We start from the raw sequence: 25,438 nt of genomic DNA, 5'->3' as shown, positions 1-25,438 counted from the left end.
TGCAGAGCTGGCTCAGTGGTTAAGAGCATGTCCTGCTCCTGCAAAGGACACAAGTTTGGTTTCCAGCACCCAACATCAGTTGGCTCAAAACACTTGGAACTCCAGCTCCAAGGAAGCTGACACATTCTTCTGGCCTCCATAGGCACCTGAATTCACATTCACATACCCACACATACATATACACACAGACATGTAGTTAAGAATAAAATTTTGGGCTGGAGAGATGGCTCAGAGCTGGCTGCTCTTCTAGGTAGTCCTGAATTCAATTCCCAGCAACCACATGGTGGCTCACAACCATCTGTAATGAGGTCTGGTGCCCTCTTCTTGCCTGTATGCATACATCACACATGCAGGCAGGACACTGTACACAAAATAAATAAATCAATCTTAAAAAAAGAATCAAATAGCCGGGCGGTGGTGGCGCACGCCTTTAATCCCAGCACTCGGGAGGCAGAGCCAGGCGGATCTCTGTGAGTTCGAGGCCAGCCTGGGCTACAGAGTGAGTTCCAGGAAAGGCACAAAGCTACATAGAGAAACCCTGTCTCGAAAAACCAAAAAAAAAAAAAAAAAAAAAAAAAAGAATCAAATTACCTGATGGGATGCCACAGGCCTTTAATCCCAGCACTTGGGAGGCAGAGGCAGGTGGATCTCTGAATTTGAGGTCAGCCTGGTCTACAGAATTAGATTCAAGACAGCCAAGCTCTACCCTGTCTCAAAAAAGAAAAAGAAAAACTAGAGAAAAAAGCAAGGAAGGAAGGAAGGCAGAGAGGGAGGGAGGGAGGAAGGGAGGGAGGGAGGAAGGAAGGAAGGAAGGGGAAAAAGAATAAAGTCTTTTTTTAAAGTACAGATCAACCTGGGACAGTGGTGTGCATCTGCAATCCCACACTCTGGAGCTAAAACAGGATTGCGAATGTGAGGCCAATCTGGGCTGCAAAGCCGGATCTCAACAAACAAGCCAATGGAGACAGAGGCTGGGGCGGGGCTCCGCGGTAAAGCACACACTTCCAGCCGCTGTTGCCCTGGTTTCATCCCCAGCAACAGGAAGGCTGTAACAGATTTCCACAACAAAGAGGTCCTATCCCCATTTCAACAGATAAGAACACTGCAGACTGGTTCTGATGTCTTTAATGTCCTCAGACCACACTCTCTCCGTGAAATTGAGGGGAGGAGAGAAGAAGTAACATTCTAGATTTGACAGTTTGTGGATTGTTGTACAAGTCCTCGGTAAGTCGGAAATGTTTCCAGATCCATTCGTACGCTCTGAAGTAACTGTGACTGTAATTGAGAGCCATCCATCCATCCTCGTTCAAATCTGCATTAAGCTGTCTACCTTACGCACAACCCTGTTAACAGCTAGTGGGATACAACGTGACTTTTCAAATAATGCCACCTCTAAAGGACTTAGCAATCTAATCAGAGCAGCAGGAATGTCACATGAGCCCCAGCTGAGAACACATCTTCCTAAGCAAAAGAAGCAGCTGGGAGATGTTGTCGCCCACCTTTATTACGAGTCCTTTGTAAAGCTAATTGTCAGAATGGCAATGTCTTACTTTGTAGCATTCTAAAGATTAGTTTGAATTTTCAAAACAAAAATGTGCTTAAAGAGGGAAAAATGACTCAAGATCAAATTAAGTCTTGAACAGAGACAGTAAGTTTGTAACAGTGTATACAAAGTTAATCACAGTAAGTTAGCAATACAAAAATTAAACTTGAGTTACTTTTAGGATTTTCCTTTGGCAAGTTAGGATCACAATTTCAGCATATTTAGAACAGGGACTTATATATCTCAATTATGATTACCTCACACGCTGAACAGTGGTGGCGCACGCCTTTAATCCCAGCACTCGGGAGGCAGAGGCAGGCGGATCTCCGTGAGTTCAAGGCCAGCCTGGTCTACAGAGTGAGATTCAGGAAAGCCGGGGCTGTTACATAGGGAAATCGTGTCTCGAAAAACCAAAAACCAAAACAAAGAAACAAAAAGATTACCACACGGAAATGCCATAATTATTCCATGTGCAGTAATACATACATACAGAGTAAGATAAATTATTTTAATACTTTACCTATCAAAAAGGATTTGGGGGGATTAGAGGTACAGCTCAATGGTAGAATTCATGCTAAGTATATGTGAACCCTGGATTTAATCTCCACAAAAACAGGGCAAAAAAAGAAAAAGTAGCCATGGTATGGATAATTTAGCAGGAAATGTCTAAGTACCTATTTTTTCTGCATATTATTTGAAAAAATTGAAAATACTTAGTAAATTTAAAAATAGATCTTCAAAAGCTAGTAGTTTTCTCAACACCAAACTCTTTTCCCCACCAAATGTAAATGTACATTTCCATAACTAACCCATTTGTGACAGCTGCGGTTCTCCAACCCTCAAACACTTTGAAAATAAAATACAGTCATAATCACAAACAGCATACATAGCAATTTCAGAACTACAGACAGCAGAGCTGTAATCTAGCAATCAAACCGGCCGTTGTGTGGACACAGCCTTTTCCAGACAGGACGCCTTGGTTCAGCGGCTCTGCATGCGTGGGAGCTGTCCCCGCGTGTTCAGGGCAGCCCAGTGGGGGCCGGGGTCCTGAGGCTGCGTGTGGAAGGAAGGGCTCCGTGAGCGGAAACCTCGAGACTCAGGTTCACTCTTCAGAATTTTCTTCTCTGCTTTCTTCGACATCTCCCGTGCTTTCCTTGAGAGAATCCTGGCTGTTGGCATCAAGAAAAGAGCTTTCTTCCTCATTCTCTCTTTCTTCTTCATAAGAGCTAAAGAAAGAAACGTGATCAATCTATCAAAGGAAAAACGCGCTGTTTCAGAGGCACACAGCCCTGTGTGGCCATGCCTTCCTGTAAGTGGTGCTCCTCCAGTCTACAGGCTCCGGCAGCGACCAGGAGAACCACGGAAGCACCAATGGGAAAACAATGTCCCTGACAACCCACGTGTCTTGAAACTTGACTCCTTATATGTCTTTCTTTCTTTTATGGTTTCTTGAGACAGGATTTCTCTGTATAGCCCTGGTTGTCCTGGAACTTGCTCTGTAAACCAGGCTGGCTACAAACTCACAGAGATCCACCTGCCTCTACCTCCCCAGTGCTGAGATTAAAGATGTGCGCCACCAACTGGTGACTCCTTATATTTCAATGGAAAGCAGGCTGTATATGTGTATGTATATGTACATGTGTATGTATATGTACATGTATATGTATATGTCAGAAACATAAACTTACTGTAAGAACAAAATGCTTTATCACTGTGTAACATTTATATCGTGTCAAACATGGTAAAATATTGGTGTATTTTACAATGGTTCACAGCACTCCCGTAAGGAAAAGGTTTGGAAACAACAGGAAAGGGCAGAGCATGCTTCCCTGCACACACTACCTTTCTTTATCCGATGTGTGGCTTCCCGGCTCTGGCCTGGTGATGTTCTCAGACACTTTTCCACCTTGGCCTTTCTCTGTAACAAACTCCTCAGACAGGCCTAGTGCTTTTAGGGTGTCAGAATAATGCTTTTCTGCTGCCAATCTTGCATTTCTCTACAGGAGAGACAAACCTTTTTAGATAGGAGCAAAAGCTAGAAATTTCTACCAAGATGTATGGATTTAAAGGCACCAGTGAAAACTAAGATCTACAGTTTCAGTGACTGAAATATGCTTCTTTTATGACTGACATGTTTAGGCAGGGACCAAGAGAGATTCACATACGTGCCCAGAGGACAGGTACAAGATTGCTCAAGGCAGTATTGTCTGTAATAACCGAACACTGCGAGCAGCTGAAAGCCTGTCAACATCTGGATGGGTAAACTATACTACAGTCACAAGTAGAAAAATGAACCAATAAAAAGGAATAAAGTAGTTAACAGCCACAACACGGCATGGCAGATAACTTACTAATGTAACACTGAGCAAAAGGAATGCTCAGAAGAACACAAAAGAATATATCTAGTAGACTCAGTTACCATAAGTCCAGAAACAGGAAAAACTGAAAACAAGGCAATGCTGATCCCAAGTTAGAGGCGGTGACCTCTAGAAGAGGTGGCTGAGTGCTGACCTGTAATGACTTGTCACACTGTGGTCAACTTTTAAGATTGCATAAAGATACCCCTCAGAAAAGATCAATAGGGAAAGAGAATAATGAGCCACATGCATACAACCCCACTACTCAGGAGGCAAAGGCTGGAAGAGGATTTACACAATTTCAGGCTAGCCTGGGCTACATAATGAGTTCCAGACCAGCCAGCAGGGGTATACAGCAAGACCTGTCTAAACACAAACAAGGTCTTGTGTCTGCCTGAGATGGGAATGCAGGAGCACACGGGAGGGCTGGACAGCTAGTCTGCACCTCGGGTAGTCCTTAGCCTTTATATACCATGACATCAGACCATCCAAGATGAAGTCAACGATACTGTTATCTCTACTTTGTGGAAGAAAAAGGAATATTTAGAACTGAGGTCAAGTCTCTTGAATGACAGACACTTCTTGGAGGTTCACAGGAGTTGTAGGGACCCTTTCATAGTTGCAGCTAATTGAGGGATAGGGGACGCAGCTCAAAGGTGGAGCGGTTATAGAGGCATGCTTGGAGCTCCGGCTTAAATCTCTAGTGCCCAGAAAAACCAAACCAGTGAACAAAATACCCAAACCTAAAAAGAAAAGCCTTCAGTCCCAGCACATGGCAGGTGAAGCACCCGGCCTGGCCACCAGAGAGGCCGACACAGCAAGAGCCTGTCTGGAAAAACCAAGGCATGGTCTTCACAAGCTGAAAATCAGCCCTGAGCCCACAGGCTTCAAATAGCTACACGGTGACTAGGTGCTCAGGTTGTTGGCTTCAGTCCAATCCTAGTTCCTCCGAGTGGATCTCACAGGAGACAGGGGCCAAGGATTCCCTCTGAACCTCCACCTAAAATGAGGGTCATGAGGAACAGCCCAGTTCCAGTGGACCAATAGCACCCCATATGCAGAGTGTGGGACAGAGCCCATCAACGAACGCCCAAGGAAACAGGACACCACAGCTGCTCAGATAACAGTACTGATGACCTGGTCTCTGATGGTCTGACGTCATGGCACATGAAGACTGGGAACTATGGTTGCTGAGCGGAGGTGACACACACCTTTAACTCCAGCACTTGGGAGACAGAGCCAGGCGGATCTCTGTGAGTGTGAGGCCCGCCTGATCTACAGAGTGAGTTCTAGGACAGCCAGGACCACACAGAGAAAAAGCAGGTGGTCTCCATTGGTCTGGCAGAGCCAAGGGTAAAGGGTACAAAGGGGAAGTGAGAGCTTCGGAGAGTCAGTGGGAAACAGGCTAAAGAGGATAACGGGGGCTGGGGGCGAAGCTGAGGTGGACTGTTTGCCTTGCCAGCCCCAGGCTCTGAGTCTGATCCCTGGCACCACGTCAGATCAGCTGTGGTGGCATACACCTGTAAATCCAGCACTCAGGAAGTAGAGGCGGGAGTTAGAAGTTCAAGTTCACCTTGGCTTTGCAGGAGTTTGAGGCCTGAGATACGTGGGATCAATAAAGGCTAGGGAGAAGTGCAGGGGACATTACCATTGCGCTGTGACCTGGAAGTTCATCCTTTGGGAGGAGGGGTGAACGGAAGCAGATCAACTAGGTTCTGACCCTAGTTTACCATTTGCTAACTATAAACCCGATTAGTTACCTTCTTTGGACTTGAGTTACATGATTCCCCCACTTCCAGAGGTAATCTTGGGGAAGTTAACAACAAGACCCCTGAGACCTTCACTGAAAACGGGAATAAACGGGAATGAACGGAATTCACAGGAACAGACAACTGCACTGTTGTCAAGGTGTACTAACTCACACCCATTTTGACAGTGCGGGAAACAGAAAGATCTGTTCTTTGGTTTTTAATGCTTTTAGGCCTGGAGGGATGACTTAGTGGTAAGAGCACTTATTCTTACAGAGGCCCTGGGTTCAGTTCCCAGCAGTCATATGGTGGCTCACAACTCCAGTTCCAGGGATCTAATGCCCTTTGATCTCTGCAGGCAATGCATGCACATGGTGTACAGACATGCATGCACGCAAAACACTCACACCCATAAAATGAAATAATTTAAATAAATAAACATCAAATTTAAAATGCCTCTAAGAGACAGGGTCTCACTATATTGCATACACTGGTCTCAAACCAATTGGTTTAATTCATCAAAAATCTCCCACCAATATCTCGAAGCCTCACCAGAAGAGCAGAACCATGCTGATTAAAAAGAACAGGCACTAGCTGGGCACAGTGGCACTCACCTTTAACCCCAGTGGGAGGCGGAGGCAGGAGGATCTCTGTGAGTTTGAGGCCAGACTGACCTACAGCATGAGATCCAGGACAGCAAGGGCTACACAGAGAAACCCTGTCTCAAAAAAACAAAAACAAAACAAAACAAAAAAGGCCAGGCACTAGAAGCAGACCGTGGCAGGAATGTCTTGAGGCACACTGGGTTAATGGAATGTTCTTTATTGAGCTATGAGCCTCATCAGATCTTAAGCATAATTACCTCCGTGGTGAACTGGATGAAGCTGCCCCAGAAACAGCATGTCTCAGCGCTAACAGGACACATAAGAAAAACAAGGACAAGCTTGGAAGCCAGAGGCACTGAGAAACAGAAGAGGAAATGGTTCTAGATGCCAACAAACACAACCTGGGCAACTCTTTCAAACAGCATCGGCCTCTTCTGAAGCTTCTCATCCCGTTCTTCCAGTTCTTGCCGATACTCTTTCATCCTTGCCTTTTCACACTCTCTAGAATCAGATCAAGGAAATGGCATTTTAAAAGGTCAGCTACGGAAGCTGCATTAGGACATTTACCTCAGAAGACAAATCAGAAATTCAGAGCACACAGTTCAGCTTGGTTCCTTTCCTAGACTGGTAAGATTCTCATAAATCCAGGATAAAAATCCTAACTTATGAGAGCACATATTGTACTGCCCTGGGGACAGTCTGGGCATTTCAAAAGTCATAAGGTATTTAAAAAAACTGGCCCGAAAAGTGTCTTATTTATAAGTATGTAAAACCAAGAATATCTGGTCCAAATCAGGCATCTTTAAAAAAAAAAATTCTTTCAAATCAAGACCCTGCTTTTCTTGCCCCTCTAAGTGAGACCACCTAAAGATCAGCAGCGACACTCCACCAATATCACTGTACTTATCTTATCCTTTGGACTAGATCCCACAGTGAACTCAACTGCACTGTTTTTCTCTATGTAAGATATACTAAAAGCAACCAAGACAAGAAAGTCTCATGGTACAGAAAATAATTATACTTTACAATAGTTACGCTTACTCATACTTAGCAAATTATTAACTTTTATAGATAAACACTGTATTCCTAAGGAAATTTTTGCTCAAGTTCATCAAACTAGGATCTATCAGTGGACTAACACTAGGCTGTAAAGGAATACTCACTGTAATTAAAAGCAAATATATGTATTTGGTTCTTATAAGTCAGATGAAAGGTTAGTAAATCATATTACTTACCCAACTTTGGAGGAGAGATTTTCTTGCTTACACATGACTATTCATATGTGCAGTGATTGCAACCTTGGTTTTCAACTCTGCTCTAGAGAATTCTAGTATTCTGCAGCTGCTGTTACTTGTCACAGGGAAACAGTCACAAGGTGCAGTGTGTACCTACAATGCACTCACTCTAGCCATTGGATTTTGTACAGACTTAAAACAGAACTCCTTGACTTATTTAATTGAAAAAATACTCTTGGCTGGGATGCAGTTCAGTGCTAGAGATTTTTTCAGTGATGCATTGTACAATCACAAGTAATACAAATAAGGCTAGCTCAGTTGTAGAGTCTGTGCTTCGCTGGCATGTATAAGGTCCTGGGTTTGATCCACATACCCCCAGTACCATAGACATATATATTCCAAATATTTGTGTAATGTATAAATAACACACACACACACACACACACACACACACACACACACACACACACACACACACGAAGATTTTATGCTGGTATTTAAAGCATAGCTATTAACTATGGCCATAGCAGAAATTATTTGTTCCACACAGTCTCATGGTTCTTGCTACAGAGGTGAGTGCATACACTGATTCTCATCATGTGTATGTGTGTATATATGTATATAGAAGTTGAGTACAAACAGCCAAAGATTATTTAAATCCATAAATTCAAATAATCTTTGATTAGTCAAGATGCCACACCATTTTCATATCTAGGCATTTGCTGGTTTAAAGAAAAAAGAAAAGAAAGGAAAGAAAGGAAAAGAACTGAGTTTGGATACCAACATTCGAGTTTCGGGACTCTTCCGTGATACCTGAGATGGTTTACTCTGGATTTAGACATCTGGGCTAAGCCCTGATGTGAGTCATAAGCTTTAACTCGGGTTGCCAAGAGCTTCTGCAATTCTTTCATTCTTTGCTTCTGTTTAGTTAGGATCCGATTTCTCTCTTCTTCCAACATTTTCTTTTCCTCAAGTGATTTCCTGAGGGCAACAAACTAAGGCTTAATTCACTTAAGCCAAGAAGAAAGTTGTCCAGCAAAGATTTAACATGGAAATTCAAAAGCTGAAAAAAAAAGCCATCTTTTGACCAAAATCTGACTTGTGAAACTGGAAATCCAAGTAACGCTGATGGTGTAAGCTAGTCTATTCCAGGGAAACAGAAATCACATTCCTTTCTGAGAAGAGCATTCCTACCAAACGATTCTCTGCCACATAGTACAATACCTTACCGAGAAGTTAGTAATTTCAGATTTACCAAGCTAAAACCCACAGGGCTGCATGTGCCAGTACAGCGACCACATGTCAGGCAGCGCCCATCCCAGGGCCTTACCTGATGGCTTGTTCCCGCCCTCGGGAAGACAGGGTGGGCATCGGAGGGCTCCACAGACAAGGCCTGGGCTTTGCACACGGACTTCTGACCGGGGACATCCGCCTTGGAGACAGATAAGGCCAGCATGTTTCTTTCAGATTTTCTTCGGCTGCTCTCATGTCTGCCAAGACTTTCTGTCTCTTAGCAGAGTCACACGGGGATTCCTGAAGACCACACTGTTTATAAAGAGCGGAGGGGTTCAGGAAGCAGTGTTCTGAGGAGGGCTCCTTCCGTCGGTTCTCAGCAAAGTCTCCATCATCAGGGCTCAGGCACCTACACCTGTGTTTACCCCCTGGCTTTCCAGGACTTCTGGGGTCCCTGAGAGGTCTGCCAGCTGACCTATAGGGCCAGGATGGATTCTGCAGCAGTTCTTGGGCCCTTAGCTGCATCCTGATGTTCCTAAAGAGCTCTTCTTCCTTCGCCTTGTCATTGGAAGCCGACCTGTAAATAGAATGAGGCATGGGTCTGGCTTTGAAGCGCTTCGTTTTCCTCTTAGACTTAAAAAGGTCTCTCAGCTGCTTCTCACGGACCGCCTGCTTCTGCTCCTCCCTGGCAATGAACTTGAACGGCCTCTGGGAGGCCAGGAGCGCGGCTTTGTTTCTCTCCCTGGCCGTCCTCCTTCGCTCTTCCTTCTGCCTGATCAGATCCTCATACAGGGGGAGGAACAGGCAGGGGGGGACAGGATTGGCTCGGAATTTCCTCCTGCACTCCACGTCGTCGTCGTCGTCGTTGTCCCTTTCCAGATCCGCTCGGGCCCTCAGCGCCTCCTCTCTCCTCTTCTGCTCCCTGAGCGTCATTTGAAAGGGCACAGGCACTGTAACTGTGGGCACCCAGGTTTTGGGTTTCCTCCTTGTTTTCTTAGCTGTTTGGAAGTCAGAGTCGTGCTGAATATAATCTTGCACAGAAAAGCCAGTCCACATGTTGTTGATGAGCTCCTTGGCATACGCTGTCATCCTGCTGCCCCGGGGAGCCTCTCTCTCCAGGTTGGGCAGCTCCTCCTCAGAAGTGCTGGACAAGGAGGGGGACCGGCCCACCTCGGGCTCTGAAAGCGATGTCACTAGAAGGGCAGGGTGAGGGCAGTCCTTTTCCGATGCAGAACTAAGGAAGAATAATAAGTAGGGCACACTTTCAATTTTATAGGGCGAATTTTAGGATTTAGGTAATCACAGATTTTCTAAAATGAAGAGAGAAGAGAGTGGCTGTACAGGGACAGTGAGAAGTATCCTTTTTATTTAGAGCAGAGCTGAGAGGGGACGATCAGTTACCTAATCAACTTTCCCACTTTGCGGAGAAGGAACCTGGGACGTCAGCTGCTCCTCACGTCTCGTGTTTCTTCCCTCTATGCTCCTCAGAGTCACCATCCTGAATACGTCTGAGCACGCACGTCCCTCCTACCTGGAACGCTCCTCTTTGCTCTAAAGTCTGGACTAGCAATCAGTCAGGACTCACCTGTGGTCACACACACACACACACACACACACACACACACACACACACACACACACACACACCCGTCACCATCCTTAGAGCCTTCTCACACGGATTTTCCCACACGCCTGTGGACACACATCTACTGCTGCCCTGAAGCCTACTCCTTGCTTCCTGTCCTGCTATTCCTGTCCCTCCTCCAAGTCTGAACTTATTTGGACATGCTAGTGCACGCTAATGGAGGCCAAGACCAGAAGGACAAGGAGTTCAAGACCAGCCTCAGCAGCACAGTGAGAGCCTGTCTAACGAGCATTAACAGTTTGATCCCCAGAATTGTCTGGGGGAAAAATTGAACTTAAGTGTGACACTCTTGTTGAAAATACTTTCCTGCCTCCCACCAGCAGCTGAGTATGACCAGCTGCTCCTGTTTCTGAGACACTGGAGTGTCATGTCATACTGCGACCTCTTTGGGGGTGTCAGACCCCAGACAGGCCTGGCACACGGGAGATGCACAGACTAGGTCCTTCCTAGTATTAATGATATAAAGAGGTGGGATTTTATTCAAAATGTCTAATGGTTTATCAGTTTACTAAGTTACCTCTTGTTCTGAGGGTCATTTGGTGGCATATGTTTGTTTGTTTGTATTGTAATTTAACGTGTTTGCCTGCATGTATGTTTAAACCACATGTGTGCTTGGTGCCCGTGGAGACTTGTGCGCTGCCATGTGGGTGCCGGGAATTGAACCCGGGTCCTCTGGAAGAGCAGCCGGTGCTCTTAACCGTTGAGCCATCTCTCCTGCTCCTTCATCGTTGTTTTCCTGCTTTACTTACACTTACGGATATGTATCAAAGTATTTAGGCTGGGCCATTTTGCTTATACATTCTTTCTTTAATTTTTGAAACACGACCTTATACTATGTAGTTCAGGATGGCTTAGAACTTACCATGTTCCAGGAGGACCGCAAACTCTCAGCGGTCCTCCTGCCTCAGCGCTGAGAATCACAAGCCATCGTGCTCCTCTCTCTCCCCCTCTCTCTCTCCCTTCCCCTCTCTCTCTCTCCCTCCCCCCTCCCTCCCTCTCCTTCTCTTCCTCCCTCTCTCTCCCTCCCTCTCCCTCTCTTCCTCCCTCTCTCTCTCTCCCTCTCTCTCTGAAACAGGGTCTCATATAGCCCAGGCTGGTCTCACACTTGCAGTGTGGCCAAGGGTAACCTTGAACTCCTACCCCTGCGACCTCCGCCTCCCAGATGCTGGAATCATAGTCGTACGCAGCCACGCTTGCTTGAGCTAGGCCGTTTGTTGTTGTCTGAGATACAGGCTCTCCACGTAGCCCTGGCTGTCCTGGAACTCACTCTGTAGACCAGGCTGGCCTCGAACTCTCAGAGATCCACCTGTCTCTGGCCCCCAAGTGCTGGGATTAAAGGCATATTTAAAATCATGAAAATTAAGTTTAATTAAAAAATGGGTTAATATGGGGTCATTAAAGATACAAGTTTTTGGTTCCTGTTTTTTTGTTTGTTTGTTTGTTTTGTTTTTTTTAATCAGTCTAGTTCCAAGGCTCATTTCTACTGCGAACTTCCTTTTTTTGAAACTATAAGCTGACCCTTTACCTAACTAATCCAGTTGGTCAGTTATCTGTGCATCTCCCGTGTGCCAGGCCTGTCTGGGGTCTGACACCCCCAAAGAGGTCGCAGTATGACATGACACTCCAGTGTCTCAGAAACAGGAGCAGCTGGCCACGCTCAGCTGCTGGTGGGAGGCAGGAAAGTATTTTCAACAAGAGTGTCACACTTAAGTTCAATTTCTCCCCCAGACAATTCTGGGGATCAAACCCTTAATGCTTGGTAGACAGGCTCTTGCTATGCTGCTGAGGACCTGACATTTAGGAGCAAATACTCTGGGGTATTTTTGTTCCACACTTAGTCTAAGGATTTCTCTTAGGTCAGTCCAAAGATGACACCGGACACAAACTTACCCAGAGGAGACACTAGAAGAATCTTCCCTGATGATCACTGGCCGGATGTCTTTTATGTTTAGCTTGTCCTGGTACATTTTCTCTAATTTTGCCATGGTTTCTGCATGGGCAGCTTTCAGCTCTCTTAGTTTCCTGAAATATTCTTCATTAGAGTGGTAAATATCAGAAAAGTCTATGACGTCCTGGAGTGTCATGCCTTCATCCTCCCTAGGAAAGCTGCTACCACCACCAGCCTGACGGGAGGAGAAGCCCATTATGTGCTATTTGAAATGAAGAAACAAACTGATGCTGATCCAAATGCTGGTTCTTACAGAGGTCCCACTATGTAGCCTACACTGGCCTCACACTCCCTGTGTACACAAGTTAGCTGTGAAATAGTGATCTGACAGCCTGGCCCCTGGGATTAAAGGCATGTTCCACCATGCCTGGCTTCAATCCATTTTATAATGGTTAGATTCCTAGACAACCGACACGTCAGGACACTTAGCAGTGCAGAAGACAGATGTGAACACGGCTACAAGGATTTCCACAAGGAGCTTCTGAGTTGTGCATTTTTGCTGAGAAGAGAGAAGCCGCTGCTTGGACCCAGCCCAGCTCTGGAGGGGCTCCTGCCTTGTGGCTCCGGGGGCTCGCAGTGGACAGAGGTAGGGTGGGGCCCAGGGACAAAGTTCTCAGTGCTCACCAAGGACCCAGGGCAAAGAGAGTCTCAGAGTCACTGCTGTGGGCAGCAAGAAGAGGATGCCCACGGGTGACAGACACTTTGGGCGCGAGAAGAGAGCGTGGGGGAACGCTGCGTGTGCACCTGTCTGTTGGAGACACTCCACATACAAGTCAGGACTGCAGCTTTCCACCAGACTTCCTCTCACGCCTTTGCCCACCTTTCAGTCCTTTTGAGCCGATTCAATAAGGAGATAAAAGCCACACTTCCTAGAGCTGGAGAAACAGCTCGGGTGGTCAAGTGCTTGCCACGAAGGCGTAAGAAGCTGAGTTCAATTCCCCAGGCTTGGTGACGTGTGTTTGGAACCCCAGCACTGGGAGGTGGAGACAGGAGGATCCCTCAAGCCTCATCAGCAAGCCCTTCGTTCCGGTGAGAGACCCTGTCTCAAACACCACTGAAGACCACCACTAGAGGCTGGCCCCTGCCTCTGTGCACACACACATCATGTGCACCTGAACACACACACATATAACACAGCCCCAAGCCCCTCACTTCTTCATAAATACAATTTTTAATATTCTCAGTTGAGAAAATTGAGATTATATATGATACTATGCAAAATGGGCTGCTAACCATGGTTTTAAACTTAGCCTACCACCTAGAAAAGGCTCAGAATGAAACAAAATATGTTCCCAAATTAGACTCATAATGATACGATCTCACAAAATAAGTCTGTTTAGTCTTTCCGATGGGAAAATTCAGCAGAGTCTATTGTTATAAATAAGAAGTGTCTCAGCTGGAAAGTATCTACTGAGCATGTACCAGGCTGTGAGTTCATTCCCAGCACAATGGGAAAGGAGGCGATGGATGGATAGATGGATAGATGGATGGACAGAGAGATGTACATATTTTTTAAATTATGTGCATACATGCATGTATGGGTGAGGGCAGGTGCCCACGGAGTCCAGAAGTGGGTGTTAAATCCCCTGGAGCGGGAGTCACAGGTGGTTGTGAGTTGCCAGGTGTGGGTGGATGCTGGCAACCGAGTCCCCTGCGAGAGCACCAAGCGCTCTAACCACTGGGCAGCCATCTGTCTAGCCCCAGGTTTTGTTGCCCCCCACCCTTTTTTTTAAGTGTTTGAGAGGCTGGTGTTGTTCCACTTGGGAAAACTTCAAGAAAACAAATGAAAGAAAACAATTTTTTTTTCTCAAAAGAACTAATATGTAGAATCTTGTTATCAACAACTCATAGGACCTATCAACAACAAATAGGACTATTAATGTATGTCACACAAGTCACTAAGGAGAATTGGTTTGCTGCTTTTGCAGAGGACCCAGGTTCAGTTCCCAGCATACACATGATGGCCCATAACAATTCATAACTCCAGTTCTAGGGGATCAAGCGCCCTCCTCTGGCCTCCCTGGGCACTACACACAGCATACATTCACATAGACCCACATAGAAAACCACCTCACATAAATAAAAATAGACCTAAGGGAGTGGGGATGAGGCCCTGCATTTGCTTCCTCTCTCAAAAATGCTCATGCTCCGGAAGTCTTCACAGCATACACACTCCCTCTCCACTTAACCACCACCTCAAGAGTCTTCATTGACTCTCCTCTTTGAAATGACAACTCTCCCGACTCACTGAGAGTCCTCCTTTCTGTTTTATTTTTCCAGAAGTATTTAACCGCCAACCATCTACCTCATCCTGGCTGATCTGTATATCCCTGCCTGCCCCGGCTCGAGAGTCAGCGTCCCAAAGGCAAGGGTTTGTTTGCATTGTTCTTCTGGGTCCCCAGCCTCTAGGAAGGTACCCGGCCAAGAAGAGATGTCCAGGAAATATTTGTGGAAAGAAAGAACATAGAGGTTAAAAACTGTGTAGGTTCCACCAAGGGAAAGCAGCAGGTGTTTCCTTTACGTAAGATGGACCCGGGGCCCAGGAGCACAGGCTGCCGAAGGACCACACTGATCTTACTTACATGTGTCCATGTTCCGAACACAAATGAAAATCTAAAAATCAGGCTGTGAAACTGCCAGTGTGTTCTACGTATATGTCCTCTAGGACACGAGGGAGCATCTTTCAGGCAGAGCACCCATGGGCTCGTTCATTCCTCCAGAAAATCTCTTAAAAGGTCCTGTGTCATCGACACTAAAATCAGCAAGGGACTGTGGCCTGGAAGAACTTCGTGAAAGGGAGCAGCAGCAGTGGGGAGCAGAGGCGGGCAGGCCCGAGGAGGTGTGCTCGACACTGAGCTCTGCACATGCCCGGTCACTGTTAACACATGCGGAACTTTTCCAATCAACCCTCCTGCTGGTTTGTTTTTAACCCAGGACGTGGATGGCTGGGAAGTGACTCCTGACTCGAGTCTCACCTCTGTCCTCTGCCCCAGGACTGTCTAGTGTGCCCAACACCGTACGCAACACTCGGTTCTCTTCCCCCTTCTTCATAGTTAAGCTTCTCGTGGGGTAAGTGCCACTAGGTCGGAAGCTAATCCTGAGATTGGCTTGACCCACTTAGGGATGAGCCAACCAGGTGCGGTACCAGTGTCGGCACCATAAGGAGTTATTTGTGCTGTGGTCCAGCGTTTATCTGAAGTTCTGGAATTCTCACTAATTTCTCTTCTTTTCAAGGCTGAGCCTGGTGGTGCCCTGTCTACAATCCCAGCACTCGGAAGGCAGAAACAGAAGTACCCTGAGTGTAAGGTCAGCTTGAGCTACAGAGTGACTTTGAGGCCAGCCTGTTCTACATGCGATCCTTTGGGCGCAAGCATGGCAGCACGTGCCTTTGATCTCAACATTTGGGAGGTAGAAATAGGTGGATCTCTGTGAAGCCCAGCCCGTCTCCATGAGTTCCAGGCCAGCCAGGGCTACACAGTGAGACCCTGACTCCAAAAAAGAAAAAAAGAAGGAAGAGGAAAAGGGAAAGAAGGAGGGAGAAGGAGTCTTACAACACTGAGTGAGATATGCACACCTCAGCCTCCCAAGCACTGAGATTCCAGCTGCCGGCCATTGTACCCAGCTAACGTTTGAGATTTGTTTGTTTGTTTGTTTGTTTGGGGAACAAGTTCTTGTAACATTGTCCAGGCTGGCCTGGAACTTTCCGTATACTCTAGGCTGGTCTCAAACTCACAACTCTGACTCAGTCTTCTAAATGCTCTAACACTAGGTATCTGAAAAGGAGACTGTTCAGTTGGTTATCACCATAACTAACATGTAGCTTTCCAAGCAACAGACACCGTTTTGAAAATGCTAATACCAATTAGACACCGAGCAGTATGCAGCAGATGCCCAGCACCCAGGGTCCCTTTGGAAAATGGTTCCCACTAGCCCCGCAACTGTGCTTGCCTTTCTCTTGTTACCCATGGATTGCTTTCGTAACCCTTTTATTTCTTTAGGAAAACAAAAACCACCAAAGGGACATTTGCTCTTCTCCCCACCTACAGAACTCCCCTCTGGTGAAACTATTCTCTAGTCTTCATTTTTAGGGATCTGATGCAGCAACTGACATGTCACCTCGACGTTTCTCAGTGAATGTGGATCTTCCCGGCCCTTGTCCTAGTCCCCCTACCAGGGTGGCTGACCCTTAATCTTTCTTCTATTATGTCTCCACCAAATGTTGAGGTTCCGTGTGTGTGTGTGTGTGTGTGTGTGTGTGTGTGTGTGTGTGTGTGTTGTGTGTGTGTGTTGTGTGTGTGTGTGTGTGTGTGTGTGTGTGTGTTTCACTCTCCATTTTTTTTGACAGAGGGCTCTCACCAAGTTCCAGGATGTAACACGAACCTTAAAATGTCTTATTAATAAAAACAAACAAACAAACAAACAAACAAAAAAAAAAAAAAAAAAAAAAAACCAGAGCCGGGTATAGGGGTGAAAGCTGAAAGATCAGAGAAACAGAACAAACCATAGCCAACTCCTCAGCTGATCCTGTTTCCATGAATCCTCAGACTGAAGCCTCTGAGTCCTCACCCCTGAGGGTCTCAGTTGAACTGCTCTTAGTTCCTGTCTCCTTGGGCCTTATATACCGTTCTCCACCCAGCCATCACTTCCTGGGATTAAAGGCATGTGTGCTTTCCAAGCAAAGACATGAGATCTCAAGTGCTGGCATTAAAGGTGTGTGCCACCATGCCTGGCTCTGTTCCCAGTATGGCCTTGAACTCACAGATATCCAGACAGATCTCTGCCTCCCGAGTGATAGGATTAAAGGTGTGTGCTACCACTGCTGGCCTTATGTCTAATCTAGTGGCTGGCTCTGTCCTCTGATCCCCAGATAAGTTTTATTGGGGAGCACAATATATCACCACACCAGGGATCTGCCTGTCTCTCCCCCCTCTAACACTGGAATTACAGACAAATGCCAACACACCAGATTTTTACTTGGGTCCTGGAAACCCAAACCCAGTTTATAATATAAATCTTCAGTTAACAGGGCACTCTGGAATATAACTACAACTATACAAAAGATGGATCTTTCTGCCACAGTAAGCCAAAGTATAAATTAATTTCCAAGTGAATTATTCAAACTGTCAGTGTTATAATTACTACTAATTTATGTAAATTACTCTTTAGAAATGACACTTATTCTCTCCTTTGGTTCTTATTAACAACTGAATGAGGTGAAGACAGAGACAAGTGTGGTCCTTTTATAAATCAGGAAATAAAGTCACGTCCTAAAATCACCTAGCAAGCAGTAGAGAGTAAAGTCCCATCCAGGATCCAAATACTTCCCTCCGACAAACTGTCTGTCTTCTGTAACCTGCCTCAGCTTATGCTGAACGATAGCTTTATCAGGTATTAAACCAGTGCCAGGATTCTGAACCTCACTCACGTCCAGCCTCTCCATCTGCACTGCTCTACATAACCTCAAGCTGTTTGCTCCTGAAAGGTTTGCTACAGGCTAGGCATGGTGCCTCACACTTTTAATCCCAGTATTTGGAAGATGGAGGCAGGAGGATCAGGAGTTTGAGGTCATCCTCAGCCATAAACAGCAAGTTTGAGGCCGTCCTAGACCAAATGAGACCCTGGTCTCCCCCCCACCCCCAAATCTAAGGATGTAGCTCAGTTGGTACTGCACTCACTCAGCAAGCTCAAAACAAAGCCTTCATCCAGTCCAGCACTGCTAGGAAACCAATGTGGGGCAGGCACAGGCCTGTGGACCTGGTACTTGGTATCAGAAGAGTTGCTAGTTCTGGACTTTTAAAGAGAATAGAAGCTGGGCATGGCACACACCTTTAAACCCAGCACTCAAGAGGCCAAGGCAGGCAGAGTTCTGTGAGCTTGAGGCCAGCCTGGTCTACACAGTGAGTCCGGGCCAGCCAGGGTTACATAGCGAGACCCTGTCTCAAAAAAACAAACAAAAATAAGGACGCTGAGATGGTTCAGCTGTTAAGAGCACCAACTACTCTTGCAGAGGACCTGGGCTTGAGTCCCAGCACACACGGTGGTTCACAACCATCTGTAACTCCCAGGAACTCACATGGTACACATTCATACACACAAATTTAAAAGTAAACAAGGAAATACAATGAATAGAATAGATGAAGGAAGGGAGTGATTCTGTTCAAAATACACTGTATGCAATTCTCAAAGAATAAAAAAGTGGAGAGAACAGAGGACAGACTGTGCTCTTCTGCTGAAAACAAATCCAGGACGTTATTTTGAAAATGGTTTGTGAAGAGACTTCATTGCGCCCTTATGACCCCTTTAGGAAACAGTGGGATTTTGGCGATTTGTTCCTCTGGATCTTTCTCTATATCCGTGGAGCACCTATCCACTTAACTTCAAGCACGCTCTCCAAAGGACTGTGCTAAAATCCAGTACTAGCCAAAACCTTAAAGTAATAAAACACAGTTTTGAAAACTATGGGTACATCAGTTTTCCTCAAGGTAAAAAAATAAAATGAAATGAAAATCAAAGAACTTAAGAATTATTTATTCCTAAAATATGCTGTAGAATAGGAAGTTCTGCTCTTTGCACACTCTAGAAACAGCTACATAAACGCTCTCCAAGAAAGTTTTGCAGCAACCTTTAGTTGGGGCAGAGAGTAGGGGGCGTCTGCAGGGCGCGCCTCGTTTCCACCGGTCCGCGCCGGTGAGGACCCAGACCCCCCCTCAGACCCGGCCCGGCTCCCACATTACCGACGCCCGCGCCGGCCGCATCCCTTTCTGTTCCTCCTCCACGGCTGCCGCCAACGCCGCTGCTACCAAGGACTCGAAGGGGTCTTCGTGTTCGTACTGGGCGCCCCTTGCTCCGGTGGTGAGATTTACCGGCAGGTGGAGACTGGCGGCCGCCTGCCTGGCCGCCCGGTGCGGGGAAGCCATCGCCCCGCCTCGAGCCTCAGCGCCCGCGCCGGCCCGGGGCGGGTGAGCTGGCGCCGCCCCCGACCTCGCAGATCCTGGCTTGGGGCGGGCGGTTACTAGGGGCTCGGTTACTAGGGACGCTACAGGACGTGCGAGGGACCAAAAGACACGCAAGGTCCTATTTCTCACTGTCACAAACCGAGCCCTCCATCCTACTAAAGTCTAAGGATGGTTTCTGGTACAAGCCTGCGGTTAACGAACGGGGCACTCTGGACAACTATCTGAAGCTACACGGCAAGCCAAAATCAAACGTCTTCCTCAAGCGAGTTGCTCAACGATAGTCTCATCGGCGCCGAGATCATTACAGATTCACGTGAATGACGCCCAGCTCTCCGGCTAGGGACTGAGCCTTTCTCTATTTTATTCTTGCTTTATTTCGGTCTAAACCAGGACTTCTCGCGGCATACGAACTTTAAGCAGATAGAGCGCGTTTTTTAGTAAATTTTACACATTGGGGCACAGCGTAACAGGAAAGCACCGGGTGTCGTGTGACCGCCCCAGAAAAGGACAGGCTTTGCAGCGCGCTATCCAACATGGCAGAGAACGAGGTTCATCTCCAATTGACAAAAAAAAAAAAAAAAAAAAAAAAAAAAAAAAAAAGCACGAGTTGACCAATCAGAAGGAGAAGACTTAGTTATCCCGCCCTCTTTTCTCCTGGCTGACCAGTAAGAGGCCAGACATGGAAAGTGCCTGTAGCTCCAACCAGTGAGTGACGGGGTGGCTTGCCTTGGGTTCTGTAGCCAGCTAGCGGCAGGATTGAGGGGGGCGAGAGCCCACAGGGACCACACCCTCCTGCCTCACCCCCACCAACCTCCCGATCGGCTTTAGGCTTTAGGCCCCTTGGAATGGTCTCTCAGCGGGCACGGGGAAGTCTCAGGCACCTGCGATCTAACACTCTGCTTGCAGAAGCCCAGCTAACGCCCTTGTCCCCGCCATAAGGTTCCGGTAGGTTCCGCATCATGCACCACACCTACAGAACCTGTCCCCGACGCACATGCTACCACGCCTTCCTTGTTCACACGTGTATGCACCAGCACCTGTGAAGTCTCCATCACCTCACGTTCCTCAGCTCCTCTGTTTGGGCTGAGCTTGATTCTCCCAACGGAACTGAAAAGCCAGCTGATTCTGAAAAGCCGAAGGTGGGTGACACCCATAGTCCTCCAACAGACAGGATAGTGACTTCCTGTCAGCCACATGCAACTAGTTCTGGGATGGGATTTGGTGTAAGCCAATTCAAAACCAAGACAGACCTACAGACTGAAGCCCTGTGAGTAGATGGTTTGAAATAGTAAATCATGGGTAAGAAGGACATTAGTGTGTACATAGAACAGGAAAGTTTCAGTATTCTAAATCTGCAGACATCTAATAACAACTGAAAAGAACATGGAGCTTGAAATGGATAGATCTGCAAGAAAATGGCATCATCGTAGAAGAACTGTTTTTGCACTTTTGTGTTGAAATGTAACTACACAGGACAGTGAAATAATTTTGAATGTATAGTTACATGAATTCTGCAAGAGTGTATACCCATGAAACCACAGCCTTATTAAGATACAAAACTTGCCGGGCGGTGGTGGCGCACGCCTTTAATCCCAGCACTCGGGAGGCAGAGCCAGGTGGATCTCTATGAGTTCGAGGCCAGCCTGGTTTACAAAGTGGGTTCCAGGAAAGGTGCAAAGCTACACAGAGAAACCCTGTCTCGAAAAAAAAAAAAATACAAAACCTTAGCCAAACATGGTAGTTGCACACCTTTAGTCCCAGCACTTGGGAGGCAGAGGCAGGAAGATCTCTGTGGGTTGACAGCACATAGTATGTTCCAGGTTAGCCAGCGTTACCTAGTGAGACCTTATCTCCAAACAAACAAACCATCCCTTGTGCCCCACTCCCAGGTTATTAGCCAGGATTATTTTCCTTTTCATTTTTTCTTTCTTCTTTGTTGTGCTCCGAGCACACACAACATGCACCACCCGCAAGTGCTCTGCCACTGAGGCACATCTGCAGCCACACTCAGTTTCTTTTGTTCAGCATAACTTTTTTTTTTTTTTAAAGATTCATACTTAGATTGTGTTCCTTTTAAATTCCTAGATAGTATTTTTTTTGCTAAAATGGCTTTCTAATATTGGATGACTTTCCTTGAAATTTGTGCTATTCACTATTATGCAAAGGTTTTAATTTTTTTTGTTTTTTTGTTTTTGAGAAAGGGTTTCTGTGTAGCCTTGGCTGTCCTGGAACTAACTCTGTAGACCAGACTGGCCTTGCACTCAAAGAAATCTATCTGCCTCTGCCCCCCAAGTACTGGAATTAAAGGTGTGTGCCACCCCTGCCCAGCCAATGGTTTTAAATTTAATCTGCATCATTAACATTTTATGTCACTTAAAATTTTGAATTTGTGTGTGTGTGTGTGCAGTTGTAATGTGTGTGCAGGTGTATGGTATGTGCAGTTGTAATGTGTGTGCAGGTGTATGGTATGTGCAGGTGTAATCTGTGTGCAGGTGTATGGTGTATGTGTGTGTATGCAGGTGTAATGTGTGTGCAGGTGTATGGTATATGTGTGTGTGTGCAGGTGTAATGTGTGTGCAGGTGTATGGTGTATGTGTGTGTGTGCAGGTGTATGGTGTATGTGTGTGCAGGTGTATGGTATGTATGTGTGTGTGCAGGTGTGGTGTGTATGTGTGTGCAGGTGTGGTGTGTGTGCAGCTGTGGTGTGTATGTGTGTGCAGGTGTATAGTGTGTGTGTGTGTGTGTGTGTGTACTATGGTGGGAATGTGGAGGTCACAGAACAGCTTTCCGGGGGTTTGGTTGTCCTTCTGCATTGCCAAGGCAGGATCTCTATTATTTCTGCTTGCTGTGCCGTGCACTCCAGGCTGACTTCTGGATTATTCTATTTCTGCCTCCCCTCTCTTTACAGGACTGCTGGTATTACAAGCCCATGACCACATCCAGCTTTTTACATGGGTTCTGGGACTGAACTCGGGTAGTCAGGTGCTGTGGGATGTTAATGTATGTCCTGTGGGAGTCCTTCTTGGGTTCCTTGTGGCGTTACCCAGCAGGTTTGCATAGAGGATGATTAGGACCATGGGCCAGAGTGCAGGTGTCTGAGATGGTCTGCACTTGGCTGTACTGGGGGATGGTCTGTATGTCAAGTTGCTCTGATTGGTCAATAAATAAAACCTGATTGGTCGTGGCTAGGCAGGAAGTATAGGCGGGACTAACAGAGGAGAAATAAAAGAACAGGAAGGCAGAAGGAGACGCTGCCAGCCACTGCCAGGACAAGCAGCATGTGAAGATGCTGGTAAGCCACGAGCCACGTGGCAAGGTATAGATTTGTAGAAATGCGTTACTTTAAGATATAAGAACAGTTAACAAGAAGCCTGCCACGGCCATACAGTTTGTAAGCAATATAAGTCTCTGTGTTTACTTGGTTGGGTCTGAGCGGCTGTGGGACTGGCGGGTGACAGAGATTTGTCCTGACTGTGGGCAAGGCCGGAAAACTCTAGCTACAGTCAGGCTTGTGTAGCTAGCTATTGGTTTACCTGCTGAGCCGTCTCCCTGGCCCATTTTCTTAAATTTATCTGCTTATTAATTTTTATTAGAAAATTGAGCCTTGGCCCAATTTTTTTTCTATCAATTTACGTCTTCCAGAAAGCACCTATCTGAAAGTTAAAAGTATAAGAGATTTACTGTGGGAAAAGCTTGGAAAGGTAAAGTAGGACAACCTTCAGGAAAAGACACAATTGGATACTTTAGGAGGAAAAAGAAGAACTGGGTGGAAAGAGGTTCAAAGCACATGCAGCTTAGAGAAAACCTCAGCCAGCCCAGGAGTTCCCTAAGACTGCTACAAAACAGAAACGTACAGACCGTATTTGCATTGCTTTCTGTCACTGGGTGTGAGTCTCCAAGGACTGGCCTGCTCTCAGATGGGGTGTTGTGGAGGATCCTATCGTGCTATGGCTGGAGGCTGTCTGTCAGCCAGTCACGTACTAATAGTTAACAACCTGCTGTGTGTGTTCCTTGTAAGTTTAAATTTTCTGACAAAAGGATTGTAGCACACACCTTATCAATAATGCATACAATCTTTACTGTAAATTCTTCACAGACAATCATCCTTTGAGAATTTTCATTGAGTTTTGCTGATTTTATATTTATAGCCAATCTCTGGTTGCAGCTGATTAACAATGAATATGCAGCTGGGAATGGTGTCATATGTCTTTAGTCCCAACACTCGGGAGGCAGAGTTTGAGGTCAGCCTGGTCTACACAGCAAGTTCTGGGACAGCCAGGGCTACACAGAGAACCCATGTCTCCAAAATAAAACAAAACAAAATGCACATGCTATTTAGGTTTATACTTGAATGAGAAAGAAACATCCAAGATGTCAGAATTTTATTTGCTTGTCAATACTGGGAGAGACTCTTGCTAATGCAGATACTATGATACTTTGATTCTCCTAATGAAAGCTTTAACTCCCTGTTACACGTAAAGGACACAGAGGACACACATTCTCAAATTTACTGCTTCTCCATCAGTCTTGCATTTGCATTGGCTAACTTCAGTACTTCCCAAATTCAGCTGATTTCAAGGTTTGATCCCTAGTACTGAAAAATAAAGGAGAAAAAAAAAACTCGAGAAAAACTATCATCTTTGAAAAAGGAAAACGGAGGGCAGTTCTGCCACCCAAGAACTGGAATCTCATTAGATAGTCTGAATGCTGACGTTCCCATTACACCCATATGTTGGACCAAATGCACCATATGATGGTGCTAGGAGGCAGGGCCTTCAGGAAGCAAAGTAAAGGGGCTCCACTCCCATACATTAGTGGCCTTGATTCCCTTTGGGCAATGCAGAGTAGGTTTCTCTGAAGAGGCTTATAGACTTGACCGTGAGTATTTTGAAAGCGATTGAGGCCCTGACATACATTATTAAATTTATTTTTATGTATATGGATGTTTCGGCTGCATGTATGTCTCTGTACCACATTTGTGCCTGGTACGTACAGAGGTCAGAAGAGGGCATTGGATTCCCTGGAACTGGAGTTACAGATGGTGTGAACCACTATGTGGGTCCTGGGAAACAAACCCAGGTCCTCTGCAAGAGCAACAAGTGTGTTCTTAACCACTGAGCCTTCTCTTCAGCCCCATTTTTTTTTTAATAAGCTGTGATTAACCTGTCTGGTGGATTGGGACCATCTCTTCATGTCAATACAACAGGAAGCATCCCCAAAGAGAGCACACAATCAGAAGAGACCACTGACATTCATGGACTAGCCATGCAGATGTGCCACCACTGCAAGGGTGGCAGCTGTGGCCACGCTCTGCTCTTCTTTCCCTTCCACAGTACTTTCTTGCACTGAATAAACCTTCAGGACTCTTGGACAATTAGAGGGGTGAGTGGAGGGATGTGAAGCCTCAAAAGACAACTGACTTCCTCCTTGAAAAGGATTAAGCAATGCATTAGTAAACGATGGTTATACTGGAGACTAATGAAAGTCATTTGAGAAATGGAGCAGCCTAAAGATTGAGAGCTTGTATACTGTAACTTCACTCATGTGACATCAGGAGCCATTAAAGACTGTGATGTAACCAGATTTAGATTTACTATGACAGCAGTCTGGCTGTGAACTGAAGGCCCATTAATGGTCATCCAGAAGAAGGCCTGAACTGAGCAGCTGCGGTGACGCGGTATGAGATGTTCAGGAAACCTTAGTGCGGCACCAGCAATATCAACATCATCTGGAATTTGTTGTCGTCTCTGGACCCACTGCAGACCAACTAACTCAGAATCTGCATTCTACAAGATTCCCCAGTGATCCAAATGCATGTTAAGTATAACTGATTTAGGGCTGGCTAAAGTGGCACACACTTTTAATCCCAGCACTCAGGAGGCAAAGACAGGCGGATCTCTGTGAATTTGAGGCCAGCTTGGTCTACACAATGAGTTCCAGAACAGCTAGGGCTATGTAGAGAGACCTTGTCTCAAAAGATTTAGAGAGGACTAATCTGTACTTGAGAGGACAATCCACATTTGATCTTCACAAATCCAGTGTGAGGATATAGTATCATCTTAGTTCCTTCTAAAGATACAAAAATAGAAATACCTCATCAAAAGAAATAACATTTCATTTTGAGAGGGTGAGGTGAGGGGCAGGCTTTCTCTTCATAGCCCTGGTGGT

At 46.1% G+C, this 25,438-nt stretch overlaps 1 protein-coding gene across 4 annotated transcripts; it reads right to left on the bottom strand.

Moving 5' to 3' along the window:
- Window positions 1-1,110: 1,110 nt before the first annotated feature.
- On the bottom strand, window positions 1,111-21,590 carry Fam161a (FAM161 centrosomal protein A). 4 transcript variants are annotated; one of them, XM_006974797.4, is made up of 7 exons: window positions 19,049-21,590; window positions 12,257-12,489; window positions 8,819-9,955; window positions 8,302-8,469; window positions 6,655-6,754; window positions 3,386-3,540; window positions 1,111-2,769 (listed from the first exon to the last, which is right to left on the bottom strand). In XM_006974797.4, the coding sequence occupies exons 1-7, from the start codon at window positions 19,229-19,231 to the stop codon at window positions 2,646-2,648; spliced, it is 2,100 nt and encodes a 699-aa protein (XP_006974859.1). In that variant the 5' UTR covers window positions 19,232-21,590; the 3' UTR covers window positions 1,111-2,645. The 4 variants fall into 4 exon arrangements, with proteins under 4 accessions (XP_006974859.1, XP_006974857.1, XP_042141490.1 ...); XM_006974795.4 differs by lacking the exon at window positions 8,302-8,469; XM_042285556.2 differs by lacking the exon at window positions 3,386-3,540 and having other exon boundaries at window positions 2,632-2,769.
- Window positions 21,591-25,438: the final 3,848 nt, after the last annotated feature.

The sequence above is a fragment of the Peromyscus maniculatus genome, chromosome 10 (assembly GCF_049852395.1).
Source record: "Peromyscus maniculatus bairdii isolate BWxNUB_F1_BW_parent chromosome 10, HU_Pman_BW_mat_3.1, whole genome shotgun sequence".
Classification (NCBI taxonomy): Eukaryota; Metazoa; Chordata; class Mammalia; order Rodentia; family Cricetidae; genus Peromyscus; species Peromyscus maniculatus.
This window is presented reverse-complemented; position numbering and strand designations above follow the sequence as displayed.